General features: G+C 39.9%; 1 protein-coding gene across 1 annotated transcript; it reads left to right on the top strand.

Moving 5' to 3' along the window:
• Nucleotides 1-362: 362 nt before the first annotated feature.
• Nucleotides 363-19,030, top strand: LOC149084009 (vitellogenin-2-like). Its single transcript, XM_089234353.1, has 27 exons — nt 363-438; nt 1,665-1,703; nt 3,367-3,512; nt 3,711-3,842; nt 4,957-5,073; nt 5,666-5,896; nt 6,093-6,232; nt 7,841-8,227; nt 9,040-9,211; nt 9,373-9,660; nt 9,819-10,040; nt 10,178-10,395; nt 11,423-11,514; nt 11,731-11,855; nt 12,001-12,123; nt 12,318-12,435; nt 12,538-12,760; nt 12,888-13,176; nt 13,286-13,489; nt 13,648-13,998; nt 14,121-14,270; nt 15,984-16,190; nt 16,300-16,597; nt 17,466-17,617; nt 17,738-17,983; nt 18,138-18,387; nt 18,554-19,030. Exons 1-27 carry the CDS (start codon nt 393-395, stop codon nt 18,832-18,834), a joined length of 5,247 nt encoding a protein of 1,748 aa, XP_089090479.1. The 5' UTR covers nt 363-392; the 3' UTR covers nt 18,835-19,030.
• The last annotated feature ends 412 nt before the right edge of the window (nt 19,031-19,442 follow it).

Below are 19,442 nucleotides of genomic sequence, written 5' to 3'. Positions count from 1 at the left end.
TTAGGGATCGAAGGAAAAAAAAGAAGAGACTAAACTAATAATAATAATAAGTACATAATAAGCAACGGCTCGCTTATCTCTGGACATCGTCTGAGGGAGGGAGGAAAAGATTCGATTTCTTGGCGTTGGCTTCTCAGCACAATATCCATCCAGCTTACTAAGCATATGCAAAGCGTTGGAGTTTTTCTTTTTCGTTAATATTATCATAACCGTGTGTTGATGTTATCTTTATTCGATGGTAACTTCTACTCCTTTTCAGCTTTTTGTTTATTTATTTTATGTGCTGACCAGTCGTTAAATTTCTTGAGCCACGCGACTCGACCAGCGATTATATAAAAAGCCGCAACTGGCTCTGAACCATCACTGTCTTGGCCTCAGGAACTAAAGCCAAGATGAAGGTCTTCCTGGCTGTGTCACTCCTTGTATGGGCCGTCGCAGGTAGGCAACAGAAACGAATAATAATATATATTATGTATTTATTATTTTTATTTATCTTTAAAAGAAATCCTTTAGAAAAAATGTGTCTAGAAGCCGAAGCTTCTGTGTTTCGATCTCTTAAACCCTTCGACAGGGATTTTCAAACAGTTTTGATGCAGTGGCTGCCCCCTAGCTTTAAACAGATCGGATAGATTCGTCCCCTAAGCTTTTCCGGCGTCCCTGGATCTACACGCGTCTCCCCCCCCCCCCCCGCTCTATTTCTCGGATCCGATTTTGACTTAAAAGAGTCCCGTGAAAAGCACACATCAAGAGACCTTCTCGACTTGTGTAAACATATGTTTAGCTATCGTAAATTTGTGTAACGTTGCGTAAATAACAGTTTCTCCCTTATTAATGGGAACCTGGGAAAGCCTCACTTGCCCCATGCAGATACTTATATTAGAAACAACCTATTTGTATCGAAGTAGTGAAAAGAACAAGCCGATCATCGAGTGAAAATTCGGAGGTTCTCCAATAGATTTTGGTGCCTCGTTTGGTGTCCCATAATGCCCTTCATGCCTTTGTGATTCGTTTGGAATTGTGCAGGCACCTTTTATTTTAGCTCTTCTATTGGTATTAAACATAGTTCCGTCACAAGAGGATGGGGAATTAAGTTGTCTGGATTCTAGCCGGAGATTGTCCTTAATGCTTTTTAACCCTTTGTGGTCCAGAGGTGTGTTTTTTGTTCAGCGTTTCATACTTAGCGCTTCCAGCAATCACGAAAACAGAAAGACCACTGGATGCTAACTTTCGCGTTTTTAGAAAGATTCATAAGTGTTGCTGGAAAGCCGAATTTACAGTGGGTATTCCTGCAATCTAAGGGACTGTTGTAACAATGAAGTACCTATTTTATTTTTATTCTGACGTAGATTAACGTCGACATAATACCGCAAAAGGTCAATTAGTTGGCAGATAAATTTACTAGAACATAGTGAAAAAAAAAATTAGAATCTTCATCAAATAATTACTGAAAATCTTTTTCAATTAGACTATTCTCACTGAATCCTAAAATTCAGAAATCACAGTTTTAAAACCATCTAATGAGTTTTATTAGGATCTATGCATAAAAGTTTTTTCTATTAGTCGAAATTGAGTTCATATTTTAAGATTTAGAGAAACAGTGTAAAAGATCATTTGATAAAGTTTTATTTTTTAATCACTGAATAGTTTATTTCTTTATTTTCCAGAATGTCATTGCACTCCGAATCATAATTTGGACTACCCACGTAAGTTGCTTTTTTTGTTCATGACGACACATGTAATCCCTATGAGTATTTTATAAATGTTCATTGTTTTAAAAATTCCTTATTGTACGGATATTCTATGCATGAATCCACATGCATCATCGGAGTTTATAATTGGATCCTCTCGGATGGAACATGCTCGTTTGCCAAAGTGAAATTCAAATGTAAGAGTGGTGGGGCTTATTGAAAACATTAGGTAATAGGCCCGCGTGTTGGGGTACTTACGCCGCTGTGCAGTTAAATATTTCATGCCACATATACAAACAATACCAAACTCAACCTCGAAGTGGCGATATCCAGCGTTTTCGCGCTCCATTTCAGTCTCCTATACTTATATAAAAAAAAATATAGTCGTAGTTTCTCAATGTCAACTTATTTGCTTGGTCAAAGCCGTCCGATTGGGCATTTCAAATACAGTGCTACTGTATGCCGATAGCCCTGCATAGTTCAATCGGAATTGGAGTACTACTGTGTATACAACAAATCTGCAGCTGAACACGTAAACAACATAAGTTAATTGTAGTAATTTGGGATGGGCGCTGTTGTGGTCGAGTGGTCATAGTGACGGGACTCACATCGCGAGGACCCGAAACCGACCATGACCCCCCCCCCCCACGCTCTGTCCCCCATAGTGGGATATAATCATTGCGTGGACCCGGGTTCGGCTGAAGTTCGTTTTCTATGGTTCCCAACTTCGAGGCAATCTCCAATCGTGAGAGCCGATCTCCCCGTTAAAAAGTCTCGCCGCAGAGAGCGCAACAGACCTACAACGGTGTACTGCTCAATCATTACACTTCATACATAGTTGGAAAAAATTTATGGCAGATGGCAGCACTACACATTAAAAACATTACACAGAAACAAACCTCACGGAAGGTTCACTGCACGCACACTTCCAGGCTAAGGTATGAGACTGGCATCTTACCAAAGTGGAAACTGGACCGTCTTTGGACATTGCGTTGCGTAATGTCAGAGGGATCCAGAAGCTCCACAATTACAAGCAAAGTGAGTTGAGCGCTTAAACCATTCTAAATAGACCGGAAATGGTCCTTACTCTGTGTGAGCACTAGTATATTTTCTCTGAGCCAAACGTGATGTTGCCAACGGACCCGTCGTTGGATTTATATAGGCGCCTTTGGCAGCATTGGAATTTCAACCACATTGACACGTCTTCAACGGATCCTCACGCAATAAGCGTTGGCCAAAACTCCTTGGCCGTGGATGTTCATCTGGAGTTTGAAGATTAGTGGCTTCCTTAGCAAGTTGGTCAGCTTGCTCGCGTTGCCAGCTACTCCAGAGTGCGCCTTCTCCCAGGCTAGCCGTATTCTTGGATATCCACAAAGGATACGGCTAATCTCTCTGACATTGCAATACGGTAAACGTGCCCACAGACTTGATGCACTGTCTGAAAATATGAGCACTGGATGCTATTCGGCTTGCGCCAATTGAACTGCATGTATATTAATATTACCGTTTAACATCAAATTCGATTATTAATGCCAAGTATAACCATATTTCAGAGACCATTCAATTTTTTTTTAGTCTTTCGATGCTGTGTTTTCTACCTGTAATGTATTAGAGATCTAATATAAGTTGTTGTAATAATGTAATAGTGCGATTAATAATTATTGTCTATATTTTTTAGCTTTCATACCATCAAAGACCCATCACTATGAATTATGGTTGAATCTGACATCTAGCATTCCAGGACTGACCAGCCAACTCGCTAAGTCTACCATCTGGGCCAAGCTCGCCGTACAACCAAAAACTGACTCTGAATATTTGTTGAAGGTAAATAATTTAGACATCTGTCGGTTATAAGAATTTTTATTATCAACGTCTGAACTTTGAATTTTTGTTATTTATTATCAAAAACTTTGCTTTGATATATGAGTGCTTGCTTTCGATGTTTATAGAGAATATTTTATCAATATTTTATGATCGAAAATCTTTTTAAAAAGATATTTGTGTTGTTTTATCTCTATCTAGCTTGAAAATGTCAAGATCAGCGAAGCAGTGCCTTCGGTTCAGCTCTACGAGGAGGATCTCCCTCTCAAGCAGGTTCCCAAGCTCGAATCTGAACTGACTCGCCCCATCAAGTTCACTGTCCAAGATGGCAAGGTATTCATTATAACTGTGAAATTATACTGATACAACCACAAAGTAAAATCCTTGCCACAATGAAAACAAGAATTTTCAGCTTTGGGTGTAATTTACATTCCCCTCCCCCCATACATTGTATCTGCGTGAAAAGCTATCTAAAAATTACTCTATTGGAAGAGACACAACGGGTGACAGTTTCGTGCACGCTTCACAAAATTTCATAAATCCATTAACGGAACCGCAAATTTGACTTTTCATTTCTTTTGTAAAAGATTAACTAGATTTACTATTTATTTTACTCACTTTCCATGGAATTAATGACCATTTTCATGAAAATAAGAAACATTTTTTACGAAAAAGGACCCTTCCTTAGTTAGGATTTTAGAGATAAAGTAATAAAGGCATAGGGTTAGATTTTTTTTTTTAAAACTCGCAAAGTGTGGACAGTTATGGTTAATCATATTTCTTTGAGACGAATACAGGGCATCTAGCATATAGTGGTGAATTAATGCCTGAAAAATAGGCCCCATCATCTATGACTTTACTTCTGTCCTGGGATAGTAGTAAAATCATTTGTAGTAAAACCCCTTGCATTTAAGTTGAAATTTCATTTTCCATTCGAAATCGATTTATGTGTATAATACTTCGGAAACTACAGATATTTAGCCTTTTTTACACAAAAATATGGTATGTACCGTCCCTTCAAAATACGAACACATAAATCGAATTCACCCTTTAAGCGGCATTGACGAGATATCTCGCCTCCTTAAAAGTCTTATATTTTTGCATCGACAAGACAAGATATTCTGTAAAGTTGATTTTTTACAATGGAACAATTCCCCCCCCCCATACCCCTTAGTTTGCGCCTGCTACTACTACTACTACTAAACCACACATGCACCTCGTCCACATTCCTCTCTGCAGAGTTTAATTAATATTTAGGTGGCACCTGCTGAAAATTGGAAGAAAGCCTACTTCTCATTAAAAAAGATATGACATTTTGAAGGGGGCTCAGTGGTTTCTTCTGTGCCGCTTGAAGGGTTACGACTTTAAACGAAGGTTTTTTTAACATTGATTTTGCTTCGAAACATTTTTATCTTACTAAATCTGTATATTCCGTTTGCTGTTTCAGGTCCAGACTTACACTCTCCACAAAACTGAAAGTGTTGAGTCCAAGCGTATCAAGCGGGCTATTCTTCGCCTCTTCGAATTTGAATTCAGAAACGAGCCCGTCTACAACGTAACAAAGGTGAATATTTTGGTTTTTTTTTTAATGGAAAGTTTGTTATTGCCATCTCATACTCTTCTTTTTTATTTATAGTAGCCTATTATATAAAATATTTCACATTCTCATAAAATTCCATTTTTCATTGCGAACAACTAGAATCACCCAAAATATTCTAAATATTGGAATTAATATCATTGGTTGATATTGAAGTTCCAGAAAGAGAAGTATCAGAAATACAGAGTGGGCAAAAAGTCCATAGAAACTTTAAAAATGAATAAAAACCGGAAAAATAACCGAAATAAAAAACGGTTTGCAGGGTTAGCATCGCTAGGTCACAGGAAATTCTTTTTAAGACAGGAAAAAACCTCAAGAAACCATCGATAGGCGGCGCTGGTATGAGCGACTCCGGTGGAATAATGCAAATGAGACGGTTGTAAGAACTTTTTACAACAACCACATTTTAGGCTGAAATGCCTCAAGATCTTACAGGAGGGGTGCTGCGAGACATATGAAATTCCTAAGGGTGCCCAGAACGTGAAATTTTAGGGAATAGCATATGAAAATGAAGAAATTTAAAATTCTATGTGTATGATATATATATGTATTTTTGCAGGACACTCTCTATGGACCAGTCAACTCGTGGTACACCGTCAACGTCAGTCCATACGTAGAGTTCCCATACGAACATCACGTGTTTAACATTAGCAGGAACGACTTTTACGACTGGACTGGATACCCAGCTTTGCACGAGCACCACAACTTTGCCAAGCAAGGTTGCCCAGAAGTATGCAGACTGAACAAGACCAACATTTATGGCGCTGGCTGCCCCCATGGTTATGAACCAGTAAGATTTATTCTCTCCGTTATCAAAGTTTCCTATTTTCATGTTACGAAGGCAGTTACACAGCCCTGTGTACGTAAAATGGCATTGGTGTGTCGGAAATGAGCAAATACGCCTCATATCGGTTTTTTCTAAATGAATGAAAAATTCCAGCGTTGTTTTGATATTATAACTGAAAGGAATTCTTCATACCCTATAGAATGCTTCCCCTATGAGGTTGGGCTCAGTTACCCACTGGAACCTGGCCCTGAAACAAGAACGCATGGTCTTGGAAGAAATGATCATTGAAGAAGAGCATGTTGCTTCTATGTATGACCAGGATATGGTTGTCGGTCTTAGGTAAGTGCAAAAATTCTTATTTCTAATCGGTAGAACCTTGATTAACCATAGGTAATTGGTTCAAAGTCTCCTTGATTAATATAGAGACGATTATCGAAAATGTAAATAGGAAAAGTGTGTACAACTAACAGGAAAACTTATCTATTGATATATGGAATCAAACCTTGAATACCTAATAGTAAGTAGCCTTATCGCCAATGCTTCCAATGATTTTTTGTAACCTTATTCAAATCTTCCAATCAGAAATCAGACTCTTCCAGTTTCTCGTATCTTAATCGAAAAATCCTCACATTGCGCCTTACAAAACAGAAAAAAAAAAAAAAAAAATCTCCCAGTCCTGGCAATACTAGACTGAGCCATTTTTCCCTCGAGAAAAATGCGGGAGATCGGGATTCAAAATGCAAGAAATCACTAATCGTCGTCAAATATGCTGCCAAAAGTTAACAAAGTTGCCAGTTGTTGCTAAAATCAACAAAAAAAAACTCCAATAGCAGAAATCGAAGCTCTACTGAAAATCTCTCTCTCTCTCTCAGCAACAGTGGATTAAAATGAATTCTACAGAGACGGAGGGAGGGGAACGTTTAATTTGCCAAACGTGTGAGATGAAATAATACTTTTATTTACAGTCATAATTTTGTGGAGTTGATTTATGGAGTTGGTAATCACCGCTTTGCATGCCGGTAGACACAAACTGACATAAATTTCGAAATTATTTTTTCCTCATACCCAAATTTAGTAATCGTGCATCTGAAATTTTTGGGGCACTGATATCAATTTTTTAGCCATCGTGGCGATATGGCACCAGGGATTTCTCAAGCTCTGGTTTCATTTGACATGCTCACATCAAATGATATATAGTACAATATGTTATTTTTCAATATCATCTCATAACAATAATCGCCTGCATAACAATATTTCGCTCTGATCCTGATACACTTAAAGTGCCGTCTTAAGGCATGGGTCCACCCGGGCCTCAAAAGAAGAGGGCCTCGGAAAAATGAGAAGTGGTTGAATTTTTCGAGAATTTGTCAGATAGGGCCTCAATGAAATCACTTGGCCCGGGGCTCATGATGCTCTTAAGACGGCCCTGTTCTCTTTTCAAAATGTTGATATATTCCATCTGTAACGATAACTCCCCTCAACGATATGTTTCTCTGGTCTCTCGAGTATCATTCAGGGCCGTCTTAAGAGAATCATAAGTGATTTTTCTGAGGCCTTACCAGGCAAATTCCCGAAAAATTCAACTACTTCTCATTTTTCTCAGGCTTCTCTTGGGCTCCCGGCCCGTGCCCGGGTGGGCCCATGCGTTAATACGGCACTGGTATCATTACACAGCTGTTTCACAGTATTTGATTCGTAACAAGCAAGTTTAACGAGGTTTGACTGTAGATAGAAATAAATGGTGTGAAAGTTCCTGAAGAAGTAAAATTGCAAAAAATGTTTGATTACAAAAATAAATCGGATGAAAATTTATTAATTTATGATCTTTATGTTTTTTCCTTTCTTAAAGCATTTTGCTATTGATTCTCTTCATAGAAATTTTCTTCCTCACTGATATTCTGTCCACTGCGAGTATTGATTTACGTTTTTTGTTTTGTTTTGTTCCAGCTGTTCCTTGAAACTGAGGGAAGTCCGTGAAGAGACCATCGAAGAACCCAGATACCCAGAGGTTGAGTACAACGACTTGGAAAGTGAAATCGAACCAGAAGATTTGCCACACGATGCTACCCCAGAAACCAAATACTGGGCTGAGTTCTACCCGCAACTCAGCAGCGTAGATGCTGCCAGGGCTTTCAACCAACACATCAAGGAGATCGTCGAGATCGTCGCCAAGGGTGATTTGGAAGACGATGAAACCAGGCTCATCGGCGAAAAACTGATCCTTGCCCAGAAGACTCTGAGACTCATCAAGAAGAAGGAATTCGCTGCCATCTGGAAGAAGGTTGTTGATATTGCTCGCTTCAGGGCTTCGTCTGATGAAGAAAAAGTGCGAAGGTAATTATCCAGTTTTTTTCCTGGTTTGTGTCCGAAAATGATTTGAGCTTTTTGTTCCTTGATAAATCTATTCATACTAAAATTAGTTTTAACTTGTATACAGCGGGAATCTCCCCTAACGGACATCTCCAATTAGAGGACACTTTCCTGGTCCCGTGGAATAGGGTTTTAACGTATTTCACTCCTCTTTAGCGGATACTCCCGATAGCGGACAGTAAATATGATAAATCATCAATTACTTAATTTACTGAACGTAACTATGGTCTAGGATGGGGAATTCGAATGGTAATGTTGGCTTTTTTTGTTTGAACGTGTACGAAAGTGTACTGAATAAAGCCAACATTACAAGACATGAATTGTTTTTATCTTCTTTACACTTTAATTTAATTTTTATTGCAAAACATAAGCGTAGTGCACGAATCATGTACGGGTAAAAATAAATAATTGGTTTGATGAAGGGAAGAAAGGTTATAAGTTTTTCCGTATTTATCGGACTTTCCAACTTTATTTGGTAATTATGCATAATCACCATTAAAAGTGGAATTGGATGTAGTGGAATTTAATTGAGCTTTCCTTATATCGAGACGATTGATGATTATGCATAACCAATATATATACATATATATAATCACTTTCAGAGTAACATATACATTTTAACATTAAAATGCATAGGAACCAACCGCGAGCGAAGCCAAGCGTCGTATAAACGATGTTCCATGGGTGTCCGTTATCGAGAGGTTCTACTGAAATAGCTTTCAATGCAAGTAAAATCAAAACAAAAACGACTTATCGAATCTTACATCTTTTTAAAGGCAAATTGTCATCGATCTGCTCCCATTATGTGGTACCGAAGAGGCCGTCGAGTTCATCAAGTATTTGATCGAGAGGGAAAAGGTTTCAGTTTGGGAAGCTAAAGAGATCTTGGACACCCTTCCAGAGAACCTGATCACCAAGAGTACAAAGGCTGTGTTGAAACACTTGTTGGTGGGTGCAGAACCATTTACGGCTCTATTCTTTGTATTCTTCCTGAACCATTCCAAAAATTCCATGATATTCATTCATTCATCTGCAATATCATGCACCGAAGTATATCCTTTGAATAAACACAATAATTTACATTGCTTTCTAATTGGTTTTCCCACCAGGAACTTCTCGAAGTCAGATTAGTCAAATCAAACTACATGCTCACGACTGCTGCTCACCTCGCAGTTGCCCGTGTCATCAGCAAATCTTGCGTAAGCCTGGCTGTTCGCAATGCCACTGGACCCGTTGTCGACCCCAATGAAGTTTCGATGTCGTGGATGGAAACCGAGCCCTACGCACATCCCCGCAGCTTGATTTCTAAGATGCCATGGGGAGTCTTGAAAGCAAGAAAGGAAGATCTTGCCCAGGTTGCTGAATGCCCAGAATCCACAGTCAGGAGATACATCAAGGTACGTCACCGGAAAGTTGCAAAACTATTGATGATTGTGATGATGAATCAAATGCTGCAATATAGAAAAGTTGCGATATGATAGGGTTCTGCATTGTATGATTGTTTGTCAATATCTCATATGGCATGCATCGTACGTAATATTGCATTTCATTCTAGGAGACGGCTGAAAAACTTGTTTCCGCAAGATATATGCATGAGAAGGTTCTGTACATCGAAACTTTGGCCCACATCGGGACCCCAGAGGTTCTTGAGTACCTCACACCATACGTGAACGGAACTGCCGACGATGTTCAACATTTCGAAGAGGGTGACATTGACTTCTTGCAGACTGCCACCATTTACTCGCTCCACCACATCATCGGATATTATCCACATGTGGTAAGATGAACCGTCCAATCCCATTCGGCGAATATCTTCTTTATATGCTAATGAGATTGAACATAGATTTGCAATTTAGAATCCTGAAGTAATTAACATTATTGCTGAACTTTATTTCCAATTCTTCAACTCGTTAGGTGCTCAAGTATGTCGCACCAGTGTACTTCAACCACACAGAGGCACCCCGTGTCAGGATCGCAGCTTTCAGTGTCATCATCCGTTGCCAGCCTCCCATGAACCTCCTCAAGCACGTCGCTACTGATACATGGAAGGAACCAAGCTATGAAGTTGGAAGCTACGTCTACTCTACCGTCAAGACATACGGTAACTCCACTGAGCCATGCATGAAACTGACGTAAGTATTTTTACTTGATGGTCGTTAATATACGTAATATCCTAAATTTATCGTCGATATGCTTGTTTTAGTTTTGAAGAATGTTATTTTCCCTGAAAAATATATTCATGTTTGAGAACAGGGTCGTGACTATAATTTTTGTCTGGTGAGGACAAACATGATTTTGGTTCTCCCCCACACTGCATAGCTACCGAATTCCCCGGGAGGCTATCAAAATTCTCGTACCTCCCAAGTTTCTACCGTGATTGAAAAGGAAACTCTAGATATTATGTGCAAAGAATTATCCAGGAAAAAGTCTGTTGCTTCTGCTTCTCCCCCCCCCCCCCCTCAAAGTGACGTCAAATGAGCAAATTGTCACCGTTGCACAAAATCACAAAGAAATGTTTCATTTAGATGAGGAAAAGACAAAATTCGTCAAGCATCTAGTGTCAGTTCAGCCTCCGCACAGTCAAACCGACAAGATGACCCGTTTCTCAGATGATCATACATCCCGTTTAGTCCGTGTACCTTGTTTTTGTGGCCGTGGTTTTGATTTGAGTGTGGTAATGGCCACCCTGGTAGTCTATTTAATCACAGGCCCTACTGCTTGGCGGGAATTGGCATTTTTCCAAAGGGGAAAACAATCACAAAAGTTTTAGATTCATGAACTGAAAATTCCCACTTTGTTTTCGAATAATCCCTATTATATTTTGTTTGTGAGCAGGTTTTTGGTGAAATTCGAACCCGTACAAAAACCTCATGAAGTTGTCATTATTCAAAGTTGGCAGCTATGCCCCTGGAAAAGTCTGCACCACTCCCTAAAGATTACTGAGTCTCCTTTGACCCACCCCCCCCCCTTCCCGCTAGATTCAGCCCTGTTTGGGAGTGAGCGATGAATTCAGGTACTAATATACCGGAGCGTGCACGGTTTCAGGCATTATCAAATTATATTTTAGTATTGTTAATTTTACAGTTGCTTTGTTAAATGAATCATTCATATATTCAAGGAATAGATTTTACATAAATTTTCTCTTCCCCTTGCTTCCAGCGCTAAGAAGATCAAGCACGTCGTTGCAGAATTCAAGGCTTTTGATTTCGGCCAACACCATGCTCAAACATTGATCAAGACCTTCTTTGATAGTAAGATAAATTTCTTTTATCAATTCAATCATAGTTGATCCCAGTTACACTTAAGTAACAAATCAAGTAAAATGACCAAAGCAGAAAATAATTGTGTGCTGCTTCGATTTGTTAATGTTTTACATGAAGTTCTTGGATTTGTACCCTCGACACATGTTTCGGAGCAAATGTGAAGAATCGTTATCTCACATTTGTTATTTATTTCTACTTTCACAGAGGTTCGTAGCTTCGGTCTTGCCTATGCCCACTCATTCATTCCGAGCAACGAGTCATTCATCCCAAGTGCCTTGTACAGCACCGCAACATTCAATATCGACAGCTTGAGGGAGGATCTGTGGAAAGTAAGTGAACGGACATCTTTCTGCTTCTTCTCAATAACTGCTAATCATACTTCTTCGAAAAATAACTTAAATATTTTTTACATGATTGTGATGCTTGTGATGTGGAGCGATTTCAAAACTGTGTGTGTTTTTTTTTCTTGTATAGCTGTCCTTCAATATCCAAGGAGTTCCTCTTGAAACCCTTCTGGAGCACATCGATTCGGAACTTTTGAACCTCAGGTGGCCGGAAAGTATCCCAAAGAACTTGGAGAAGAGCATCTTCGGAGCTGTAAGTATGAATTTTTCATCGTACTGCAATTCCTTGGGTAAAATTTCGCTTCCAAGATGCTGTGGTAAAATTGGATGGCTTCGGAATATTTAAGCATGAAGAACTGCGTTTGTGTTGGGGTAGAGGAAACTGTAACTCCTAAGATGTAACATACTCAGAGTTTTTGAGCCGTTGTGTTACTTTGTTTTTTATAGATCAAGGTTCTGCCTCGTCTGCCTAAACACTTCCGACTTACTGTCTACAAGAAAATGTTCTATTGTGTGTCGTATACTTATCTTGATAAGAAGACAATGGGCGACGTTTTCGAACCATGTAAGCTAACCACTGTTTCCGTATTTCTCATATTTATCCAATATCTTCGTATATTTTTCCGTGAGTCTGATTAATTTTTTTTTTTTTTTGCCTCGTGTTTAGTGATGAAGCATTTCCTTAACGTGCACACCTCAGCACCTGGAGTGATCAGAGGTCAATTTGCTAAGCTCTTCATTCCGGCATCTTACCACAGCTTCACCATCGGCAGAAGGATTCCTTTGCCCATTGAATTCAACATGAAGCACCCTCTCCTGATCACCGTGAAGTTGTCATCTTCCGAACACAGCCGCAACCCGATTTACGTTCACTACGAAATGACTCCTGGGTAAGGTATCTTCTAAAATGTTTTTTTTCTCGATACAATAGTCTACTAAGCATATAATTGATTCCATACATGCACAATAACCATTTTGTTTTTGTCTCGTGTGTAATAAATATATCTTTCCCAACAGTGTATACTATTCGACTCACTACGAGAAGCATGTTGTGAACCCACTTGACAAGAAGGCTTACGGAGTATACTTCGAGCAGAAATATGCTTTCGTCGCACCACTGAGATATTATATGCATTTGAACCTGAAGAACAACACCATAGTCTGGAACTTCCAATACCCGCAGGAACCCAAGAGGTTGTTCACATACCACTCTGAAGCCGGTACGTACGCTGGAGAGATGGATCTGGCCCACCTTCCATCAACGGTTGATCGCGACACCATCAAGACCATACCAACTGTCTTCCAGGTGGAGTTTTCTCCGTTGTCTTTTCACGATCTAATTGCGTTAATTTTTTCCCCTTTGTAAATATTGGAGAAAAGGAAACATTTGCTAACGAAAAATGTTCCGATTTCAGAAAGAAAAGGTCCTCAAGTTCCCAGGATTGCCATCATTCTACTTCGTCAGTCACTCAGAGGATATCAGCGAATGGGTAAAGAATGTTCCAAGGAGCCTAGATGAAGTTGTTGCCCTCGGTGTTGAATGTTTCCGCAATCCCGGATGGAGATTCCAGGAATTCAATGCTACCTTGGTGCAAGATCCAAGAAGACCCATCCATGATGTGAGTTTCGATTTTTCCAACACCTCGAAATAACACCCAATTTGGTCCAAACATTCTCGAATATCTTAGTTAAAAATTTTGGAACAAACTCACTCACAACCAGATTCTAAAAATTGGTATTTTTTATGTACAACCTCTCTCGTGTTTTCCCTTTTCAGTTCTTGTTCCAGTTGAGCTACAACAAGACCCACGAACACATCGACGAAGATCTCCCAGAGAACAGACGTCTCCTGGAAGTCCTCTACCCGAGAGAAAGCTCCAAGGACGTAATGACTGACCCTGAAAACAGGAAGGTTGGACTCCCCGTCGAAGAAGCTAAGATCATATACAGGGCTGTATCTGAACTCTTGAGCCACGTTAGCCATGAATTTGAACTCCGTTTCAGAACTGCACCGTACGTCGTCGAAGGTCAACTCAGGGTTGAATACAACCACACCTACGATGGTCTGCTCCATGCCTTGGTGGCCAATGTCACATGTGCCGGCCAGAAGAGAAGTTCTCCACACAAGGTAAGTTGGCTGTTTTATTCAGATGTGCATTTCATTGTTCTTTTGAGTAGAACCGACATTGTGCAGATGGAATTCGTTCGTTACAATTTTGTTTCGATGTAAATTTTTTTTTCTCATTTCAGGGCAGCATGACTCACATCATGAGGTACAGGAACATTCCAAGCGAATTCAAATATGATCCATCTCTGCGTGGTTCCCAGCGATCTGATTGTTTCTGCAGCATGGCCATGCAGAAGCACGCCTTGTTTGAAGAAACTGACTTTGTTACTCACGTGAGTTACTTCAGCTTGAATTCATATTGATATGAATGGCGGGCGTTTTCAACTTTTGACATAGTGTAGACCACATTTGATATTTTAAAGAGGCCTTCCAGCCACTAAGCCATACTACACACGTTACCAAAAACCTCAATGGGCCAGAAGCCACAGGTCTTGTGTTGAAAGACTCCCTGGTACATTATAAGACAAATTTCATATAAAAATCCATAAAACAATTTATACAATCCTAAGTTTTTGAACTGATATCCAGATAGAGGTTCACAAGTTCGATATTAACAATACCTGTTTTGTATACTTTGCACGCTATAATCGTAACATGTGAAATCGGCATCACACATCTCTGATATAAAGAGCATGAGCCAGTTCACGATACATTATTAATGTCAAGCAGATGGAGTTGACGTCATAAACTGCTGCTACCGCATACGTGTAGTTCGTATATACATTCCTTTGCGGAATTTCTAACAAATTTGTACATGCCGGGAAGTGTTGTGTACGGCCCTAACGTTTTTATGACGCCTGAGTTATGTGTGTTTTGTGTTTGAGAGGAGTGTACTGAGATGAACTTCCAGAGTGAATGGCTGTTGTGGCATATTTTATGTCCATATGTGATGTCGCGTGTGTAGGCTCGTTGTATAAATGACTCGACAGTAGTGTCATCCAAGTCATTTCTAATGGTGGGTACTATTGTCATGCCATTACAGGCATATGAAGTTGCATTTTTATATATTTTTTAGTACTTGGCCCCGATCGCAAAACATATCATACAAATATTTTTTTATTTCATCACAACTATTATCCATTCTTTTCGTTGGCTTAAGTTGTCACGACCAAATGAAATGCGCATGCGTGCAGCATGGGCTCCCTACAAGGTTTGACTGACAAGGCTCAAACCTAGAGGACTGAGATTATTCTTGTCATTTTTAACACTATAAATTATTTGTAGAAGGGTCCGTGAAAGATATGGCCTAGGGGCTCTGCTGCAAGATGTGGGGGTGGGGGGGGGCATAACTCACAGTAAATTGAAAAAATCCCAATGAAGAGACAAGAAATGTTGTCAGTGAATGTGGGACATGTGGTGCAGCGATAAATCACAGTTTCTTTTGCACTATGTAGATGTAGATTAGTGTATCAGGCGCACACAGCTGATGTCAATACTGCTCTTTTGGAGTACAACGTAACCGTGTGAGGACTTTCTCATAGTTCAATCTGAATCCTTTCGAGGATTCAGAGATTTAGCTACATATTTATGCAGATTATATTCATCCATTTCTGCTGGGGAACAATCGCTTCATCGCGCTCCTATTGCCACATAAATGACTTATATCACAATGATTTTTTTTTTTTTTACTTTGCCACGTGTGAGAGTGCGGTCCTTGTTAAACAATTGCGGCATTTGTATGGAATGAACGTTGATGTTGCAAAGCGACTGCAAGAAACACGGCTTAGTTTTATGAAATTGTGTCATAAACTCTTAGAATTCAACCAGTCTGCAAATTGCGATCACTCAGAAAGGCGGTCCACTAAGTCTTATGTAGGTGTTCTTAAGGTTAAGCTCATTTCATGTATATGATACTGCTGATATATCTAATATCTTCCAAGGGTTTTGTAGATCTGGAATATGCAATCAATAATGCTTCCCCCCCCCCTCCAATACCGTTACATAGATATTCAAATATATTCATCTTCAATTATTTACTTTTGCAGGCATCAATGCTGTATGCCCCATACAGAGAACTATTTGATGAATCAGATTTCCCAACAACGCCAGAAGACGATTGGTTCACACCTGAGACTCACGAGAGATGCATTCGTGATATGAATGAAGGCAAATCTCTTACCAAGGACTGCCTGAAGGCTATCAGAGAGACGACCATCTTCAACAGGCTGAAGCTCAGGGCTGAATGGAAGAAGGTGAGATCGGTAGTAGAGTTCTTAGCTTCAAAGAATGGATCCGTTGCAGTGAAATGGGGTAACTAATACGATAGCCGTACTGAGACATCATTCTGCGTTTAATTTGCAGGATCTGCCAGCTTTCTTGTGGAACATCACCAGCAAGGTCGACCAAGCCATCAAGTATGCTCTGTACAGCAACCTCGACCTGAACCGCGTCAAGGTAGAAAACCCAGAATCGACTCTGCTCATCACTGCCGATTACGTGGACAGGTTGACTGATGTTCCCATCCTCAACGTTGATGTAAGGACCCCGACTGAGACTGCACATTACAACAACATCAATGCGAAATGGATCATCCCAATGTCTGGACTGTACCGGGCTGAAGCGAATTTGTACAAGTATCTGACGAACAACACGTACCCAGGTATGATTACACAAAGTATCTTATTTCCTTTATCTTTAGAATTTTATGAATGCGGGACACAGAAAGCTCGAGTACATACAGGGGAAAACGGTAGAGCCAACTGCTTATTTGCTTTAACTTGAAGCAAGACTCTGTGAATATAGTATCATCATAATCAAATCAAAAAAGATAGTTTCTGGATGCCATGGCTGCGGCACATGCTTCTGTGTGTGTGTGAAAGAGATAGAATGCATGGTAAACTACCATTCCCAGCAGGTTATGCTCAACCAAGCCAAATCAGTTTTTTCAGGGTTCAGACGTCCAGAGATGACAATTTAGATTCTATTCTGTTCGTTTCAGTCAGTTTCATCTAAGATCTCTTGATGATGCCACCTGCGGATGTTAAGAAAACACTGCGTCCACATTCCAACTCGTTAACTGCTTTTTGAGCCGAGCCACAGAGAATCTCATTCATTCCACGGCGGTAGCAGGATGAAATCATCTACTAATTAAAAATGGCTTTGACAGAACATTAAGTACTGTCAAATCGCGATCAGTGAAATACGCAGCGGCTGAGGAAAAACTTTTGAGTTATTACAACAAGTAGACTAGTCGAACTAATAACATAGAAGGTTCTGGGATGACATGAAAACTTCAATTCAGCTATTCGACTCATCATAAATTGATTGTAGTCGCCCTCTTTTCTATTTGATGACTAGAACTGCCTTGTCAGGACGCACCTGATCGTGTAGTAATCAAAGTTTTTAACCCATCGAAAACATTGCTTGACTCGTTTGAATTATCATTCAAGGGCGCAAGAAAATTAATAGCATATTTTATTTTGCAATCGAATTTTTGTGGTAACTGTATCCTATTTTTCTTTGATCAGTCACTTGCTCAGTTGGCCGAACACATGTCAGCACATTCGACCTGAAGACCTTCAAACTGCCATCTAACAAGTGCACTTACTTGCTGTCTGCCCACTGCACCGAAAAGAAACATTTCGCTGCCTTCATCAGGGAAATTGGATCTTCAAAGAGAGTAAGTACAATTATTATTATTTTAATTTTTGCGCTATGTGACATCTTCCCTTAACTTGTTTTGCATTTCGCGCGCCTCCTGTTTGATTTATAATTAATTCTGTTCAATTACCGATTTCAGGAACTTGACATCTATGTCGGTAAAGACCTGATCACTTTGAAACCTACACGTGGCGACAGCTACTCTATCGAGTACAACCACCGTCCAGTGAAGATCAACAAACACATCATGTTGAACAAGGAGGCTCAAATTCACGCTTACCTCATCCCACAGGTGTTCAAGGGTCAGAAGAAGTACGTTCTGGCTCTCCATGCCGAAATCGCTGGAATCCGTGTCCACTACGATGGTACTTACATCCGATTCCAGGCATGTGTTGTTTTTTTTTGTTTTGCTATGGCCGCTGATAATTTTCATCAGTTGTAGAAACTTGATTCTTCTCCAGTTTCGGAGAGTTTCTTGATGGTATAACACTCCGTCTGATGCGAATGATGATTATCTATCGTTTCCTTCACAAATTTAGGTCAACCCATTATACAAAGGCAAGCTGTGTGGTCTGTGCAGTGAATTTGACGGTGAAGTGACCAGGGAATTTAGAGGCGCTGACCAATGTCTGTACTCAGACAGTGAAGATTTTGCTAACAGCTTCGCAGTGAACGCTCGGGAATGTGGTGTCAGCGAAACCCCAAAACGACCAGTTCTTTGTGACTATGCTGAGGATTCTTCTAGGCACTGGGAGCCATCAGACTCTGATTACACCACAGAATGGCCAGGTAAAGTATTTTCTAAGTCAAAAAGACGTGTGCAGGTTCTTTGGTTATATATAGTCTTGGGCCCCTTTATCTTTCTGAACTTAATTTAGAAAATAAATTATGACGAAAACCTAGAAAAGTCTTTTCAAATTACTCATGTTTTTTTTTACATTATTTTTTGGCGCAGTTCCATCCTCAGAAGAACCTGACATGCCAAAGCAAAAGACCATCCACATGCAGCACGGAGAATTCATTTGCTTCAGCACCAAGCCAGTACCAACATGCCCAGAAGACATGAGGCCAGCCCAACGTGAAAACAGATCTATCGAGTTCCACTGCCTGCCCGACAGCGATTCCACAACTAGAAGGCTGATCATCGAATCCGAGAGACGAATCATCCACGAAGTTGAAAACAAGAGTGTCGATTTCGTCTCTGTTATGGCTGTTCCTAGATCATGTGATATGTAAAAGTTGGACTTATACGTTGTAGGGGAAAAAAAAAATTGTACTGAGAGTTGCTTTCTCAACTGACAGATTAATTAACTTGTTTCTTCCTTTTGTCTTGTAAAAGAATTGTTATTATGTACTTGAGAACAGTTGAAAATTTCAATTATGCACATTCAGTCAATTTTTAGGTGTTAATAAATTATATTTTGAAACTTCATTTTTGTCTTCATCTATTTTATATAGTTTGTGATTTGTTATTCGTCAGTGTTTGACATCTGATAATGTTGAAGGAGTTATCACAAAACTACTTAATCATGCATGCAGGGCCGTCTCGAGACCCCCATGGGTCCCCAACCCCGGGCTAAGTGATTTTTGTGAGGCCCTTACCTGGCTAATTCTCAAAAATTTCAACAAGATCTCATTTTGTGAGGCCCCCGGGCCGTGCTCAGGTGGGGCTCATGCATTAAGACGGCATTGCATGCATGCGCCTGGTACACATTCTTCTGCAGAATTTCTAATGAATTGGCACGTGCTTGAATTTAGCCTATATTAGCCCTAAAATGTTCATGTCATCAGAGTTATTTGTGTTTTACTGATGCTGCCATTTGTCTTCCAGATTTTTAAGTGAA

This window comes from Pholcus phalangioides, unplaced genomic scaffold (assembly GCF_987345545.1).
Source record: "Pholcus phalangioides strain wild (caught in Gottingen) unplaced genomic scaffold, Ppha-v1.0 ptg000008l_1, whole genome shotgun sequence".
In the NCBI taxonomy this organism is placed as follows: domain Eukaryota; kingdom Metazoa; phylum Arthropoda; class Arachnida; order Araneae; family Pholcidae; genus Pholcus; species Pholcus phalangioides.
This window is presented reverse-complemented; position numbering and strand designations above follow the sequence as displayed.